Source organism: Ursus americanus, chromosome 11 (genome assembly GCF_024610735.1).
Source record: "Ursus americanus isolate L20-20 chromosome 11, mUrsAme1.1.p, whole genome shotgun sequence".
Classification (NCBI taxonomy): domain Eukaryota; kingdom Metazoa; phylum Chordata; class Mammalia; order Carnivora; family Ursidae; genus Ursus; species Ursus americanus.
In genome coordinates this window covers 23,896,878-23,914,686 of record NC_142137.1, presented here as the reverse complement: position 1 = coordinate 23,914,686, position 17,809 = coordinate 23,896,878, and the positions used below count along the sequence as shown (strand labels likewise).

The 17,809-nt window shown below is 37.2% G+C and overlaps 1 protein-coding gene across 2 annotated transcripts in view; it reads left to right on the top strand.

Annotated features, from left to right (window-relative positions):
• Window positions 1-2,561: 2,561 nt before the first annotated feature.
• Window positions 2,562-17,809, top strand: part of ATG5 (autophagy related 5) — a 122,895-nt gene continuing 107,647 nt past the window's right edge. For both annotated transcript variants that reach the window (XM_045806969.2, XM_045806970.2), the window contains exons 1-3: window positions 2,562-2,849; window positions 8,769-8,934; window positions 17,438-17,565. In XM_045806969.2, coding sequence (XP_045662925.1) covers window positions 8,827-8,934; window positions 17,438-17,565 — 236 coding nt within the window. In that variant the 5' untranslated portion in view covers window positions 2,562-2,849; window positions 8,769-8,826. The remainder of the gene's footprint in view (window positions 2,850-8,768; window positions 8,935-17,437; window positions 17,566-17,809) is intronic.

The following is a 17,809-nucleotide window of genomic DNA, read 5'->3' as shown; positions in this document are numbered from 1 at the left end:
GGCATGTTAGCGTTCACAGGTATAGTAGAGACACCTTTGAGTTTAGGAAAGCAAATTCAAGTAAATTTAGAGCAAAGAAAGTTGTGATCCCACACCTTTGAGTCTTAGAAGTTGTGAGGCATGCAAAAATAAAAGCCAGGTTTTACAAGTGCGGGCTATTATAGTGAGAAGAAAAGAAAGCATGTTATTATCAGAGACTTGTCTGGAGCTTCTCCTTTGAATCCAGAATTTTGGAGGACTTTATATGCAAGTTCACACAATTCAAATGGCTGCCTGAGAGTAACCCAGAATGAGTTGAGGCTTGGGGGAAACGGTAAGGTCAGTCAAAAAGAGCTCTTTAAAGTTATCTTCATAGAACAAAAATTTGAAAGATATGGTGTCACTGAGAGATAAGACATAATGTTGACAAATGGAAATGACAGAGAACAAATATCGAATCCCTCTTATTTCCAAATTTTTGCTTAAGGAGCATAATCATGAGATGGGAAAGAGTACAACTATTTAATAGGGACGCTGATAACTAGACCATATCCAGAGGAGAGGTATGTCATGTGACGACTGGCTGAGAGAACTGACACTCGTTAGCTCCAAGTGAGTTATGGAGCATGAGAGCTATTTTTTCATATCTGAAGTGCTGTCTATTAGAACAGGGGTTAGATATTTCTATTGTAGGTTGTAGTCACAAGGTTGGGAAAGGACAAGGGTAGAAAGGAAGAAAATAGGGTCAATTCTTAAAAGTTACAGGAAGCTGGATTTTAGCTCCATGTCATAACTTTCTTCCTATTAGGTTCTCCATAGTTTTCCTTCAACATTTTATTATTATTATTTTCTTTTTCAAACATATAGCAAAGTTGAAAGAATCTTACACAGTGAATGCTTGTATACTTACCGCCTAGATTCTATTACTAACATTTTATGCATTATCACATATTTATTTGTCTACCCATTCCTTGATCCACCCATAAATCCATCTACTATTTTGGATGTATTTCCAAGTAAATTCCATACAATTTTGGCTACTATTGGGAAGGTAGGTGTTCTGTGAAAGGGAGTATAGGCAAATGATCTCCAAAGCCTTGAAGGAGTCATAAGCCCAAAGAAAAGGCCATAAGTCCAGCTTGATGAGAAATGGTGTATTAAGGGGACTTACTGACAGACATGTGTCTTGGGGTGGCTGCAAGATCCCACCTGCTTTGATAACCCTAGAGGCTGGGGAGGATAGTATGGTTAAACAAACAAACAAACAAACAAGAATGTTATGTATGGAGGATGTGCTCAAGAAGGCTTCAAGTCACGGAGTAGTCATTATGGTCAATTCATCCAAGAGGAAGTTAGTCTGGTTCACACAGTGGGGCATCTTAATTCCAAGAGCTTTTTTACAGAGGCTAATGCTGACTATTGGGGATACTGTAGAGGGGATTTCTGCATTGAGTACGTGGAGTTGACCAGACTATGGCTTTCAAACTTTTTGGACTGCTATCCATACCAAGAAATGTATTTCACATTCCACATACATTCTGAAGTAAAAAATTCAGGCAACAATAGTTACCCTTAACATATGTGAAGGATGCCAACATTTTCTACTTTATTTCATTAAAAAATGGCAGTCATGATCCACTAACTTGATTTGATAACCCACTGATGGGTTATGACTCATCATTTGAGAATCATTGGACTAGTCAATCTCCAAGAAGATTTGTCTTTTTAAGAGAATCCTGTAGCTACTACTAGGATTTCTCTAACTCTTCCAATGATCAGGAGCTTATTTTGAGTCTCAGCACAGTATTTCCCTAGCATGTATAGAATTATGTTGTAGGGCATGCATAATTAAGAGAAAGGTGTTAAATGCCCAGTTAAGACTTATGGATAGATCAAATTCAAACACTCTTAGGAGTAAGTTTTTTAATTGCTCTTATTTTCACAAACAGATATAGGTATGCCCTATTGGTTGGATGAGAGGGATTCACTACTCATGCGTAGTCTTCTTCTGTTAAATACGGCTATTATGGGGGGGCAATGGGATAGGCTGGTGTTGGGTAGTAAGGAGGGCACGTATTGCATGGTGCACTGGGTGTTATACTCAAGTAATGAATCACGGAACCTTACATCAAAAACTAGGGATGTACTGTATGGTGACTAACATAATATAATAAAAAATGTTATTATTAAAAATAAATAAATAAATGCGTCTATTAATCCCTGCTGTAAGTCTGACAAAGTTGAGAAGATAAAATGAGAAAAGAAAACCCTTTGAAAACCAACATTTTATTAATATTATTCTGCGAAGCCAGAAAAAGAGAGGCTGCAGTCAAGCTCTATGGGGCAGCGTCTCAGTATTTTTTAAAACTCTCTACTCTAATAGAACTTACATTAGCTTCCCCGAACACTAATGACTATGCCAAAGGCGCGAGACTCCCCTAAAAGGGTATTAGCTGTAAACTTGCCTTTGGTTCGACTCCCTATTCATGCGCTTCGGTCTGTCTGCGCATGCTCAAGCGCGGCTCGGGCCTCCTCGCAGGGTTGGGCGGAAAGCGGAGGGTGGAGTGCGGGCCACGTGGGTTTCCGTGACGTCATCTCCGGGCGCCGAGGGTGACTGGACTCGCTGTGGGCTTCCAAGGCCCCGCGGCGCTGCGGGTTGTATTGGCAGGATACCGGAGGGCGGAAGTGCCCCAGGGCTCAGCTCCGACCTCCGCGCCGGTGCCTTGTGCGGCTGCGCGGGCTCTCGGGGCTCCAGGCTCGCGCGCCTCTGCGGGACAGTGTGTCAAGCACCCTGCGCCGCCGCCCTGCCAGAGCCGGGATCCGAGCATATTCACCGGTGCGGGAAGCCCGAGAAGGAGCTGGCGTTTCTGGTAGGGTGTGTGTGTGTGTGTGTGTGTGTGTGTGTGTGTGTGTGTCTCCGTCTCCCCGTCTTTCTGGTGTGGGGAAATGCCCGGAGGAGAAGGGTTGGGGAGGTGCCAGGTAGGTGTGGTAAGAGGGAGGGGCGAGTGGCGGGCTAGAGGAGCGCTCCCCCGGGTGGCGGTGGCGGGTGAAGGTGGTTCCTCCGGGGGAGGTGGGGTTGGCCAGACGCCGCCCCCGAGGACCTTGGGCAGGCCGGAGGGTGTAGCCTGTGTGATTTCTCTCCGGGAATGTCAGTTCCTTACTAAAGTAGGAAGCCTAGCGTCTTCTCGCAGGCTCTAGAGTTTAGTTCAAGATGTGCATTTTTCGTGGAAGTTATTTAAATTATAATTCACAGGCAGTTCGATTCTATCCGAATTTAGTGGGTGTTTCCTCCAGTTTCTTTTGTCAACGGCATACATTCTCATTTTAATGATATTTAGTGCTAACGAAGTCATTTTCTGTTGGCAAAGAACTTTCACATCCTTTATACTTTGGATTATTTTCAAATCATACCTGAAACTGGAGGAACGTAGGGAAACTGGGTTGGTTCTAGATTTTTCTGAGGGGTAGAGTGAGGCACAGCATGTCTTCAGCGACAATCAGAACTTAGAGACTATCAGACATCTCTGAACTTCCAAGGTCTTCCAGAATCCACGTGATAAATCTCAAAATCTTTTGAGCTGGGTACTTGGATTTGAACGGAATTGTTTGTACATGGATTTGTTGGTTGAATTTTGAATTTTGAAAGTAAAGATACTGAGCTGAGGGTAGTAGTTGGGGGGAATTTTTTAGTTTTATGCCAGATTTGAGTACGTGCTCTGATCTTCAAAGGTATGCTGGTTAAAACTGGGGGAAATGAGCAGAATGGTACTATATGACAATTTAGAATAATGTACATACTCAAGTGTAGGCTTGCTTTATTAATTTAACAAATACTGAGTGCCTGTTATGTGCCAGGCACTGAACAAAAAGTAAATATAACAATAAACAGTGAGCAAAACAATAAAAATTCTTGCCATCATGAAGTTCACTTTGGGGGGAAGAAGGAAAGACATTAATGTAAAAATTAATTAAAAAATATGTCAGGTGGTGAAAAGTGCTAGAGAGAAAGAATAAAGTAGTGAAGGGTAACAAGGAATGTTGGCGGCCTGCATAGGAAATTGCAGTGGTGGCTTTAGAAAAATGATACTTGAGTGGAGACCTAAAAGTGTTAAAGAAGGATTTCATGTGGATGCAGTGGAATGAGCTAGTAGACCTACCACAAAGTCCCTGAGGCAGGAGCATACCACCTAGTTTAGCTGGAACTGAGTGAGTAAAAAGGGGGAGAAGTAGATAATCAGGTCAGAATACGGCCAGGTCATGTACAGCCGTGTAGGACTTTGTAAAAACTTTAGTTTTTACTTCGAATGAGATGGTAGGGTTTGAGTAGAGGAGTAAACTGATCTGACTTGTTCTTAGAAGGATCTTTCTGATTGCTGTGTTGTCTGTCTGTAGCAAGGGTAGAAATAATGAGATCCCTTAGTAGGCCATTTCTCCAAGTTAAAGGTCAAGGTAACATGGATCAGTGTGATAATAGTGATGATGGTGAGAAATGGCCAGATTCTGGACTTGTGTCTAAGCTAAAGCAATGGGTATGAAGAAGGGTCAAGGATGACTCCAAGACTTACGGCAGTAGCAACTAAAGAATAGTTACCACTTTGTGATTTGGGGAAGACCACAGAATAATAGGGAGATGAGGCAGGAAGGTCTGAAATCATTTTTGTTTGTACATGCTAAATTTTCAAATGAAATGTCAATATTGCATAGTATCTATAAAACTGGAGTACAGAAGAGTAGTCTGGGCTGAAGGTATAAATGTGGGAATTGTTAATGTATATATGATATTTAAAACCATGAGAGATCTCCAAAGGCGTGGTTCAAGGACTGAGTACTGGTGTACTTCAACATTGGCAGGAGGTTGGAGAAATGTAGGAGCTATTCCCCCAGGATGGGGGTTGGGCTCTTTATTAAAACTGTTGATAACCACTCATCCTTAGTAACATGATAGAAGGAAATAGCTCGTTCATTAGCTGTGAGGGAGTGAGGAAGGAGATGCGAAAATTTAAAGAGAGAGGAGATATGAAATGGTAATCTAGGACAGTGGGAGAATAAATGGACTCTGGAGATGTAGGAACGCTGGCCAGTACTCAGGGCCTACTTTTGAGGTTGGTGTTCATGAATTTAAAAAGAGACCAGCCAGCATAGATTATTTTTAGATGTTTTCAAATTTACTACCAGTAGTTATTTGGTATTTTAAGTAATTTCTAGATAGTCGGGGATTTTGTCTGCAGAATAGGTTCAAGTAATAGGTTAACCTTTCTTGGTTTGTAGTGTGAAAGAGACTAGTAATTATGCATTATATTTTTATTATACTTCCTGTGCTGTTTGCTAAATGTTGTTGGCTGGGAACCTGCTTTTTGTCCCCAGCCTTGAATTAGTTGCAGAGAATGCAGCAGTCAGGAAATAGCCCTGTCCTCCAGGAGCTTACTTCTACTGCATCGTAGGTTGTGATTTCTATGCTTCCAAAATATTGGATGCATGGTGATGAAAGTGTAGTGTATGTATGAGAGGGGAAAATATTCTTGCAAAATAATGAAATTTGCTGAATTTAAAGTGTGATTATACTGATTTGGAGAAGAATTTAGGTGTGAAAAAGTTTCTTAAGTAGCTAGTATAATTTTTCAATTTATATATTTTATATGTTTTCCAATTGTTTAACAAAAATTCCAGGGCCTGCTATGTGCTAATTATGCTAATATTGAGGATACAGAGTAAATATGACTCTGCTTCTGCTGTCAGTGAACTCATAGTTAGTTCAGTGTGGGGATGGGCAAGAGACAGATAAGATAAACATAACTGCAATGCATGGTTATAACATCCTATTACAGAAGTAATTAGATTGGAGATTGCTTAGTGGAAAGCTTCCCAAGGAGCTGATGTTAAGCTGACTCTTAAAAGAGGATTAAGAATTGGCCAAAAAGAGGAGGACAAGGTGTTTAAAGAGAGAGGTCATGGAGGTGTGATTGGTCACCAGGTACTAAACACCCAGCAGCCCTGTGAAATTAGAATTATCTTCATCCTACAAATACAAGGTTCAAAGATGTCAGGATACTAGGATGCACAGCTCACGGGTGGAAGTCTGGGTTTAAACCCATGGAAGTCTGATTTCAGAACCCCTTAACTATCTATCTGTATTGCCTGCTGTTGGCATTTAAATCTTCCCTGTCCTTTTTCTTTATCCCTCAGCCAATTTTTATTAACGTCTATTCATTCTTCCTTGGAAAGACCTCATATCAACCCCTGCTACCAGTCTAGGTCAGGCACTCATTATTATATGCCTTAGTGTTGAATTGCTTCCTGGCTACCCTCTCTCTGACTTGGGATCTCCTTTTGTGCACTGCTACTAGGTAGTTGTTTTAATCTCACTGTTACACAACTTTACAGGCTTTATAGGCTTGTTGGATGAAATTGAGAACCCATAGTCTTCTATTTGATATGCCTCATGATCTAGTCTCATTTTACATTTACACATTTGGCATTAAAGAAATAATAATTGCTTTTATTTCTCAGCACTTACTATGTGTCCAGTACCATGTCAAACACTCTATAGATTTTTTTTTCCCTGAACAACCTGGTGAGTTTTATAGGTAAGGAAATTGTAGTAAAGTGATTTGCATAGGATCCCAGGTGACATTAAAACATGTGAAAATGTCAGCTCTTTCATTATCTACTACTCGTCCCAACTCAGTTTCCTAAAAAATTGGCACACGCATTGCTTCTGCACACTTTCTGCCTTTGTTGGTGCTATTTTGCCCTGCTTGGGATACTTGCCTTTATTCCATATTTTACCTATTGAATATTCCACCCATTCTTTATATACTCATTCTTTTATATTCTACACATTTCTTCAAGTTCCATATCTTTTAAATTCTTCCCTGAACACTATAGGGTGTATTAATATTTTTCTTCTTCCTTTCCACCATCCTCTCTAATGAAAGCTTTCATAAAATTGCATTTAATTATAACCATGGACATTTTGGAGTTGGAAGGGTGTTGGCAACCGGTATGACATAAATGAAAGAAAACGAGATCAGAAACCGGAGATAAAAAATCTTTACTATAAGTTTATAAGTGTTGTAAAAGTAAAAGTGCAGTAAGAAAAGAAAGGTTTCACCTGAGTTATACATAAAAGAAAGGCTATCTTGAGCGTAAAGGATGTTTAAGTCAGAAGACAAGATAGGGAAGGTACCTTTGGGTAAGGAACCACCAGCGTGAGCAAAACCATGGAAAAGATGAAAGTTTATGGTATGTGTAATAGATTAGGATATAATATCTTCTGGACAATGCCTGAGGTTTTTAAAAAGTTGTTATTGTCACTGCCATCATCATCTTGTATGTCCTCAGCATCTGCCACATAGCTGGGGATAGCAAATGATCAAATACTGATTGACTCTATATTGAGTGTTAATAGCAGTGTTCGATTTTTTAAAAAAGATTTATTTATTAGAGAGCGCATGAGCGGGAGAGGGAGAGGGAGAGGGAGAGAGAATATCAAACAGACTCTGCCCTGAGTGTGGGCTGGATGTGGGACTCGGTCTTAGGAACCTGAGATCAGGACCTGAGCCAAAACCAAGAGTTGGATGCCCAACTGACTGCACCACCCAGGTGTCCCACAGTGTTCAATTTTGAGACATGCTCTTGTTGGTTCTGTAAACTATGGTAGACACTTAATAGTCCTATATTATAGTCATTGTCCTAAGTGCTTTACATGTATAATTTAATTTTTGTATCTATTTTATGGGGTAAGTGCTGTTACTCACATTTCGTGGATGAGAAAACTGAGACACAGAGAAGTTAATTGACTTACTTGAGGTCACAGAGTAAGTTATAAACCCAGGTTTGGAATCCAGGCAGTCTGGCTCCATATTCTGCGTTTTGAACCCCCCCCCCCACTATAGTGCCTCTCAAGAGTTAAGTTTTGTTTTTCTGCTTCTGTTTTTAAAAAGATGGTTTAATACATCCTTTAGTTTTATCCATGTATCAGCTAGTTTTTTGGCACATTTTTTTTAGTTAAGTGTATTCGCATGCTTTCCTACATAATTCATTATACGTGAATATTTTTTAATATTGAAAGACTAACATTTTATGATGCTGTAAATTTGGATCTATGTGTTTTGACGCAGTTAGTAGTCTTGTTTGAGGTTTTCATAAACCTGTTTAGAAATTCCTGTTGTTTTATAAAATTTGTATGGACTACCACATGATACCTTCAGCTGCCTTGGCTCAGTCACATATTCCCTGGAGGTCCTGCGAGGAATATATACGTAAGAAACAATGGCATGTGGTAAATAAGGTACTGATTTATCTTTCACCAGTTTTGTACCTAAAATCCTACCTCAGAACTTTGTAAAGTCTTCTGTTCCAGCTATCTAGATGGAGTAGGAGAGGTGAATATATTGGGTGGGGCCCAGATAATTGTAGGGATGATAGTTTGGAGTTGGGCTATAAGGGACCATGAGGATATAGGCAGACTTTACGTTAGATGAGCGATAGACTCTCCTGAGGCTTGAGAGAATGATACAAGTATAGCTTCACTTTGGCTGTGGTTCATTAGTTGCATAAGTTAGCACATGTAATTTTGAATTACTTACTTCTATGATCCTTTTAAATAAATAATAACTTCATTTAGAATTTGTTGTACTAATTTTGCATTCATTCTAAAGAATGCTGATCACACAATTTTTTGAAATGAATAATCGTTATGGCATTCATTTTTTCCTATAATCTTTGTTTGAGAGCATGTTCACTTATCCTTGTAAGGGTCTGACTAATGCTCTCCATTTTCTTTTCAGTTTGGCTTTGGGTGAAAAAAGAATTTAGCCTATATGCACTGCCTTAACCACTGGAAGAATGACAGATGACAAAGATGTGCTTCGAGATGTGTGGTTTGGACGAATTCCAACTTGCTTCACCCTGTATCAGGATGAGATAACTGAACGGGAGGCAGAACCATATTATGTAAGTATGTTGATGATGGAAAATGGGATATCTAACTTTGTCCGTTTTTGTAAACGAAGCTCTAAGAACCTGGAGGCTGTTACTCAGCATTTTATATACAATTAATACTTGCATCTTATGGAAAAAAATTAGAAAGCACAGATCAACAAAAGGAAGGAAATAAAAATTATCTCTAATCCTACCAACCAGAGGAAAAAAACCGTTGTTGACATGTTGATTATGGAACCTTCTTGACTTTCTTTTTCTCATGAATACATACATATATAATATATGGTAATGGGATTATAAATTGTGTGCTGTAGGAGCAATTTTGAAAATAACAGGTTCAGATTTGATTCTTCTGTATTTAAGTGGTTCCAAGCAACTATTTACCAAATTCTTTTTTATAGCTCAATGAACATATGTGTGTGTTTTCATATGTTGATAAGCTAATATGTATTATATAAAATATATAATAACAAATTGCTGTATTTAGACTTATAGGTTTGAATTAGTGTCATCTGTTCTAGAAAACATTATCAAGTATCTTCAGATTTTAGCCTGCTTTTTTTCCTTTTCTAAGTGCATATATAATCCAAACTTAAGCATCTGTCAATCAGAAACAATAGTATCCTGCCTTTTTACTTAATAGGCAAAGACATTCTCAGTTGTCATTATTTTAGTTTTGTCTCAGGTACACATGATACTGTTTACCTAGGAAGATCTGGAAAAGTGGAAATTTATTTGTGGTATTGGACTTTCTTGTTTATTTTAATAAAGCTTGCCCTTTGCTTTCTCCCTTGTCTGTTTGAGGGGTAGCATTGCTCCTCAGCCTGCTCCAGCCATGGGAAATCAGACTGGTGGAGGAAGCTACTTAAGGAGCCCCATATACTCACTTTTTGGGTATAGAAATGGTTTCATTTTTCTCTGTGTATCCTCAGCATCTGGCATAGATCATGCAAGTGGTGGACACTCAGTGCATGAAAGCCTCATACATTCATGTTGGGATTTTGTTTTACATCGTCTCTTTGGGTTTTCTTATGAAAATAATTTCAGAGAAATTGGGCAGTCTTTTGTTACTAGTACTCAGGTATTCATAACTGAATATATACTTTTGAGTCATTTTAACTTTAACATTTTAACAGTTTTCTTTTTTGCCTTTAGAAAAATTTCCATAGTTAAAAACAAAATGTGGTCACAGTTTATTTTTAGAAGAATTTCACTTGTTAGATGTATTTTTTTTTGCTTCTCCTGCTGTAGTATGTGTTAGGATATATATCACTTATGTTTTGTTTCCAAACTAGTTTCTGTTATTTTAATTAAAACTTTTAACCTCTGGTGCCTTTCTAATTGTATATAAACAAAGGAATGTATGTGTCTAGTTGGTCACAGTGGCAAATATAAGAAATATGTAATTTAAGTCTGTTTACTAAGTCAGAATATGATGTTTGACAGCTTCCTGCGGTTAAAAAATATTCAAGTAAAGAATATAGTATTTTTCCTTCTTTATGTATGAATCTGTTAAATATAAAAATATTGTTGTGAGAGTGGAGTGTAGGGTGTTTGCTAGCTGTCTCTAATTGAATTGAAAATGCCAACAAGTATTGGGGATATCTGTAGGAGGAAGAAAGTTACTTTGTCTAATAATTTTTTAAAATCTATTTTTTATTTATTTTTTAATACTATTATTTTATTTTTATAAAATATAATTTTTCACCCAAAAGAAACACATAGTAATTATGATTATGTTTTTGAAAAATACTGGGTGACAGGCATATAATAAATATTAAACAAAAAGCCACAGTTTAAAACCATGTAGCAACCCCTAGATTTTGCTCTTTGCATACATACGTACTTGAGTGTAAGTTACTGCATGCAGGAAGAAAATATACAAAACATCAGCAGTGGTTAGTCTTAGAATTATAGGTGAGAATGGTATTGCCAATCTGGTTTTAGTTTACATGTGTCTTGGTTGTAAATTACGCTTGAATGTATTTTTCATTGCTTTAGTTTATAATAATATTATAAGATTATTGTAATATTGTAAGATTCTGGATGAAATGAGGTAAAAATATCATAGCCTACGAGCCAGTAAAGCTCTTTTCCAGACATTCTCAAAGCTCAGGTGAGGTGGTTAACAAGATTATCACCACGGCCTGAAAAGTCCACTCATGTTCAGGTGGATGTGTAGAAAGTATAGGTGAGTGAGAATGTAATTTGCTTTTTTTTTTTTTTTTTCAAGGTTTTATTTTTAAATAATATCTACACCCAATGTGGGCCTTGAACTGGTGACCCTGAGATCTCTACTGATTGAGCCAGCCAGGCACCTCTGTAGTTTACTTTTTATAGCATTTAATTCTTTATTTCTTAGAAACTAGATTTAAAAATATTCACTCCTACCAAATTTATAAATTAAATTATTATTCAAAGAGTCTGTTTCCAATGGAAGAATACTAATGTTAAATATATTCCTACTTATTTCTGCATTTTGATTTGTTGCCTCTGCATAAATCTCCTTTCAGCCTACATCCCATATCTATGTCAGAGAATTATATCTTATTTTGCAGGGAATATTAGAAAGAAAAATAGTTAGCAACTGGGGCGCCTGGGTGGCACAGCGGTTAAGCGTCTGCCTTCGGCTCAGGGCGTGATCCCGGTGTTATGGAATCGAGCCCCACATCAGGCTCCTCTGCTATGAGCCTGCTTCTTCCTCTCCCACTCCCCCTGCTTGTGTTCCCTCTCTCACTGGCTGTCTCTCTCTCTGTTGAATAAATAAATAAAATCTTTAAAAAAAAAAAAAAAAGAAAAATAGTTAGCAACTAGGCAGTCTTTCAGTTTCTGTTTTCTTACATTCATTTAAACTGTTGCCTTTCATTTAGATTATCTAATATAAAAACGTACATACTAATTTGAATTCATAATTTGTGACTTGTTACAAGAGGAAATCAATCAGTCACACACATGGTCATAAATCTGAGTGGACCCTGAACATTACATAGCAGTCCTTTTATGTTTCCTTAGTCAGCTGTCCCTCTTCTTCTTCTCTAAGAGGATTTCTCTGATCCCTGGCCTTATTTTTCACCTTAACAGGTAACCTCACTTCCTGCTTACTGCTTCCTTAACCTTCTGCCACCGGGTCTTCTGAACATACCTGCACTCACACATAGTGGCTACTTCTCGTGTTAATGGAAGAGATGTCCTTCCTAGGCAAGGCCCAACCTTCTCTCTGTGTGCTCTGGATCCCGTCTATGGTCTTCCTCAGGAAGCTGGTGGTTTCTGATACTCTCCTACCTCCACCCTGGCCTTCTCTCTTTCTTTTACCTTCAACTTCTTCCTAGCAGCTCCTTTTTCTGCAGGATTTATATTATCTTAAGTCCTTCCTACCCTAAAACAATCCTCTGTTGACCCCATCTCTCTTATTAAAGATCCCAGACTTATTAAAAAGGTTGTCTGTACTCATTGTCTCCTTGCCACCTCCCACTTTCTTTACTGGAATCACAGTTTCACACTACTCCAACAGAACTGTTTTTGCTGAAGTTACTAATGACATCTTTTTTGCCAAACCTTGAGTCTGTTTTTGAATTTTCATTTGCTTGATCTCTCAGTGGGTGTTTTGATGCTGTTGTTGGCTGTTTTCTCCGTTTTGTGGCACTGTTCTTTCTTGCTCTGCAAATGTCTCATGATTCTGGTTTTGCTTCTACCTATCTGGGTCTGTCTTCCTTCCTTTCCTTCTTTCTTTCTTTCTTTCTTTCTTTCTTTCTTTCTTTCTTTCTTTCTTTCTTTCTCTTTCTTTCTTTCTTTCTTTCCTTTCTTTCCTTTCTTTCCTTTCTTTCTTTCTTTCTTTCTCCTTTGCCAGATTTCTTTCCTTTTGCTTGTTCCTCAATGTTGGCATTCTTTGGGGCTTTGTCTTTTTCCCCCCACTTCACTTTCCCCCCTTCTGGAGTTAATCATCCATTTTTATCTCTTTGTTGAGATAAAACTCTTTGTATTTATTTTGACAACTCCCAGGATTTTTCTCTTGAACTCCAGACCTATGTGTCTGTCTGCTGGATATCAAACTGAGTGTTTTGAAACTGGATACATCATCATTACCTCCTTTCCTGTTTTTGCAAGTAGACCGAGTTAATTAATTACTCTTATCAGTAATTAAGAAAGGACTTATCCCTGTTGCTTCCTTCACCCATATCCCAGGCATTCAGTCAGTAACTTAGTCCATCTGATTTTACATCTCAAATATCTCTGAAACATACCTGGTTTCTTCCACACCCATTGCTACAGCCTAGTTTAGACCACCATTTAAAAACTGATGGGATTTCATAGTACTAAGTGATTTCCCTGGTTTCATCCTTGCCCTCTTTTCCATTTTCAGTTTGTGGTTGGAGTCATCTTTTCAAAACACGTATCTGACCCTGTCACCTGCCTGCTTAAAACCTTTAGTAGCCTTTCTTCATCTTTAAGATCCTTCGTGTAGTTTACAGAGTTCTCCATAATCTGGTCCCTTGCTGCTTCGGTACTATTCTGCCTCAATCCTCTTCATTCCTGTCATTTTCAACTTCTTATGGTTCCTCATTGTGCCAATCCTTGTCTTTTTGTATTCATTCCATGCCATTTTGCATTTTCCTCTGTCTGGAATGAGTAGCAGTATCTCCCACCCTTACTCACAACCAAATATTGACAATTACCCATGTTTGGTTCAGTCCTCTTTACCTACTGGCTGTTGCCTTAACATAGAATTCCTGTTGAGGTTTTTCCCTAAGTCCCTAGATGAGGTTAAATTCCTCTGCTACTTGCTCTCGTAACATTCTTTACTTTCTCCTTGCACTCATCACATTTGTAATTTTGTTTTTACTGACTTTCTAGCCTATTAGCTCTGTGAGAGCAAGAACTCTTGTCTCATTCAGTGCTCTATCTTCATTGCTTGGTGTGATGCCTTGCACATTGAAATGGAACAGAATTCTAGTATATTTTAATTCTATTTTCATTCTAGGTGAATAAGTCCCTAATTTTAGAATTAAAAATTGTTGGAAAAATTAGGATTTGGTGTAAAGAAATAATACTACAGTTACCTCTTTCAGAAACATGAGGAATCTATACAGCTATATAAAACATGTATTCCTTACAAGCTGTGTAGAAAAAAAACGAATCACGTGTGTAGTACTCACTGAGTACTTGATAGTGCTAAATCAAGAGTGAGAGAATAGATTCCATGTAGCTGATATTTTCCCCAGAGGGGGTTAATCCTTTGCATATTAAAAGAATTTAACCTCAAAGACATTAATGGAAGTGAAATAAGCCAGACACAAAAGGACAAATATTTCATGATTCCACTTAATATGAGGTACCTAGAATAGTCCAAAGGCCTGGGGAAGAGAAGTAGTGGGGGATTACTGATTAATTGGTACAGAATTTGAGTTTGGGATGATGAAAAATTCTGAAGATGAATAATGGTGACGGTTGTACAACAGTGTGAATGTATTTAATGCCAGTGAACTGTACACTTAAAAATGGCAAATTTTATGCTAGATATCTTTTACCATAAAGTAAAAAGTAAACCAATGACATACACCTATGAAAATCGGAGAGTGGTACTATCTGGATATAGAAGAGAGGATGATGTCATTTTACTGTTTTTTTTTTTTTCATTTTTACTTAAATATTTACTAGATAAGTTGTATTTATACTTACTCTATTATAGTCATTTTCAAGTCTTAGTCCTATTTCTTAATGCTACTGTAAGTATTTATGTTGGTTACATATTACTCCCAACAGGCTAATTTAGAACAGAAGATTCCAAGTACATTTCAGTGTAGGTTCTGTCTTAAGAATGAAAATTCTTTATTAATTATCATTTTTGGCTTTTTGTCACTTAATCTTTGGGATCTGTGATTCATTCAGCAAATATCTATTGTGTGCCTACTATAAAGCAGACACTATTTTGAGCATTTGGAATGTAGCAGTGAACAAAACCAACCAAAATCGCTGCCTTAATGTAGCTTACATTTTAATGTTCCTCATTCCTTATTGTGAAGAAGTTTTCATTTTGTGAAAATTATTCGTGGGCTTTTCAGTAACTTTGAACCCTGTGCATGTAGTACAGCACCCCAAAATCAGGAACTGATACCCATGCTTGTCCGTCCTGATGTGTCCTCTTTTTTTTTATAATCTCTATAGGTTAATAGGTTAATATTCTCTATAGAATAGATTACTACTTAATGCCCAACAAACATTTTAAGTTAAAAGTTCTGGACTTACTAGTATAGAACTTATTAGACTAATAGATTACAGTTGACTCAACACAGGTTTGAACTATGGGTCCACTTATATGCTGATTTTTTTTTTTTTTTTACAGTTCAGTACTGTAAATGTTTTCTTTTCCTTATGATTTCTTACTAATGTTTTCTTTAGCTTACTTTATTGTAAGACTACAGTGTAAAATACATACAACATACAAAATACCTGTTGATTGACTGTTTATGTTATTGGTAAGGCTTCTAGTCAGCAGTAGACTATCAGTAGTTAGGTTTTTTGGGGGTCAGAAGTTATATGTGAAGATTTTGAACTGTGTGGGGGTTGGTGCCCCTAATTACCATGTTATTCAAGGGTCAACTGTGTACTTATTTATTTTTTAAAAAATGGCTGATTAATCATGCTGTTTTAATTTCTTAGAGACATCCAAGTTACATCTATATTTGATTATGTCATTTCTGATTTTAATGAATTGTTTCTTTGCCATTTATTTAACAGAATATGATTTTGGCACGTTATTTAAAGTGCATGTAAACTAGAGGTGATAATATTGTCTGTAAAACAACTAGTGCTTTTTCTTATACACAGTATTAGTTTCCTTTTTCTTTTCTTCCCTAATCTGCATTGTAGTTGTTTCTTTATAAAGGACGAACTTATGTTTTGTTGAATCCACATTGCTATCCAAAAGCTTGTTTCTAGTATTAGTAAGTACCTTCTGTTCCATATTGGAGCATGCCAGCTACCTCCCACCCCCTGTACCCTGTTGTCCCTAGGACCATTGTCATGTTCTCTTGCCTAGTTGGGGCCTGTTATTGTGATCTTCAGTGATTAAATATTAGTTCCTTTACCCAGAGTATTTCTCTTTGTATGTATTCCCCAGCCCCGTAATCTTGATTTACTGACCAAAAGACATAATAACTTTGAATAAACTGCACGAAAAATGATGCAGAATTAGCCTCTCAAAAGCAGCTGAAAGAGAGTAATAAAACAATTTTACCAGGAAAGGACAGAGGCTTAGAAAAGCAGGAAATCGTTAGAGCATCTCCTGGGAAAACATGAATTCTTGCCACTTTCCTCCTTTTATCCACTCATGTATTCTTTATAAAATTCTAACCGGTTTTCTTAAATGTTCTCTTATGTTTTCTTTCTGGATATCTTTGGTGGGGGAGAAACAATGATGGCCTTCATAACTATGCCAGTTGAGGCTTAACCTAGCCCAACATTCCCTCCCAGACTTTTCTCTCCAAAGTCCAAGTAGGCCCAGGCTCCAGAAAGACAGGATTGAGGGAGTTGCTGGACAGTGGCAGATCACCAGTCTACCAGCACTATACCTTAATCTTGTGCCTTATTGCCCTTTAAAGATTTAAAGGTTTGGCTCAACAGTCAGTCCTCTTTAACTTGTTTTTTCCCTTCAATTTCTTGATTAGTAATAACCAAAATCTGTTCTGACTGATTTCTAGACCTTTCTCATTTTTCCATTCCTTCATGACCATCCCTCCATGTAATATTTCCTTAACAGATTTCCAGTTAATAATCTTATCTTCTTTATTTCTACCACTGCTAGAATATTCCTCAAACACTGTTTCTCATTGTGCCGTCCTTTTATTCATTGTATCGTAGTGGATCCCTATTGTTCATCAAATGAAAATTTCTGTTCGATCTTTAAAGTTTTTTTCTGTTGCTGCAGTGAAGTATTTTTGTAAGTACTTTTTATGAATTTTTTTACCTTTATTTTAGCCTCATATAGAAGAGGACAGATTATATCTTTGTCTTGGTGTTCTTCATTGCAACTAAGCTAATACATGGTAGATTATCAAAATATGATGGACCGGTTGAGAAGTCCTGAGTGATAAGTCAAGATGCACCTTAGGACTGAGTTGATTATTTTCTTAGAACAGTTTAATTAATTCAGGTGAATCATAGTAATTTTTCTGTTAAATTTGATAGAAGTAATAAGTATCCTAAATAGCATGACGTCTGATTACATTTGTATTTTTATTTGGAGAAAAATATTACAGAAAGATTGTGCGTAGATTTGTGTTGTTTATTCTTGGTACTTACGCTATAAGCTCTACTTAAAGCAATGACCTCATAAGAAATTTAAAACATCTTAGCCTTTTAGCCTTTGATTTGCTATAAAAAGCAGTTGACTTTGTGTGGAATATTCAAAATAATGCAAAGAACATGGCTGTTTTTCCTTAAAATTCAAAAACCTATTTAGTATATATTTTTTTGAAAAAATAGTAAATAAATACGGTTTTACAAATTTTCATTTCAGTTGCTTTTGCCAAGAGTAAGTTATTTGACGTTGGTAACTGACAAAGTGAAAAAGCACTTTCAGAAGGTTATGAGACAAGAAGACATTAGTGAGATATGGTTTGAATATGAAGGCACACCACTGAAATGGTGAGTGAATTTTTCTGCATTATTAAGCATTGAGTATATGCTAGCTTTATGAAGGTATAGTGCCCTGAAGCAATTTTTAAAAAGTTATATAAAGAAATAAATCACTAGTTTAGCTCATACAGTAAAGTGAATTTTAAACTATTGTTCAAATATTTTATTGAAAATATTTCTGCCTTTTTTTGGATGCATGGGAGACTGGACAGATTTGTATATATTTTCAATGATAGATTTTTCAGTGGCATAA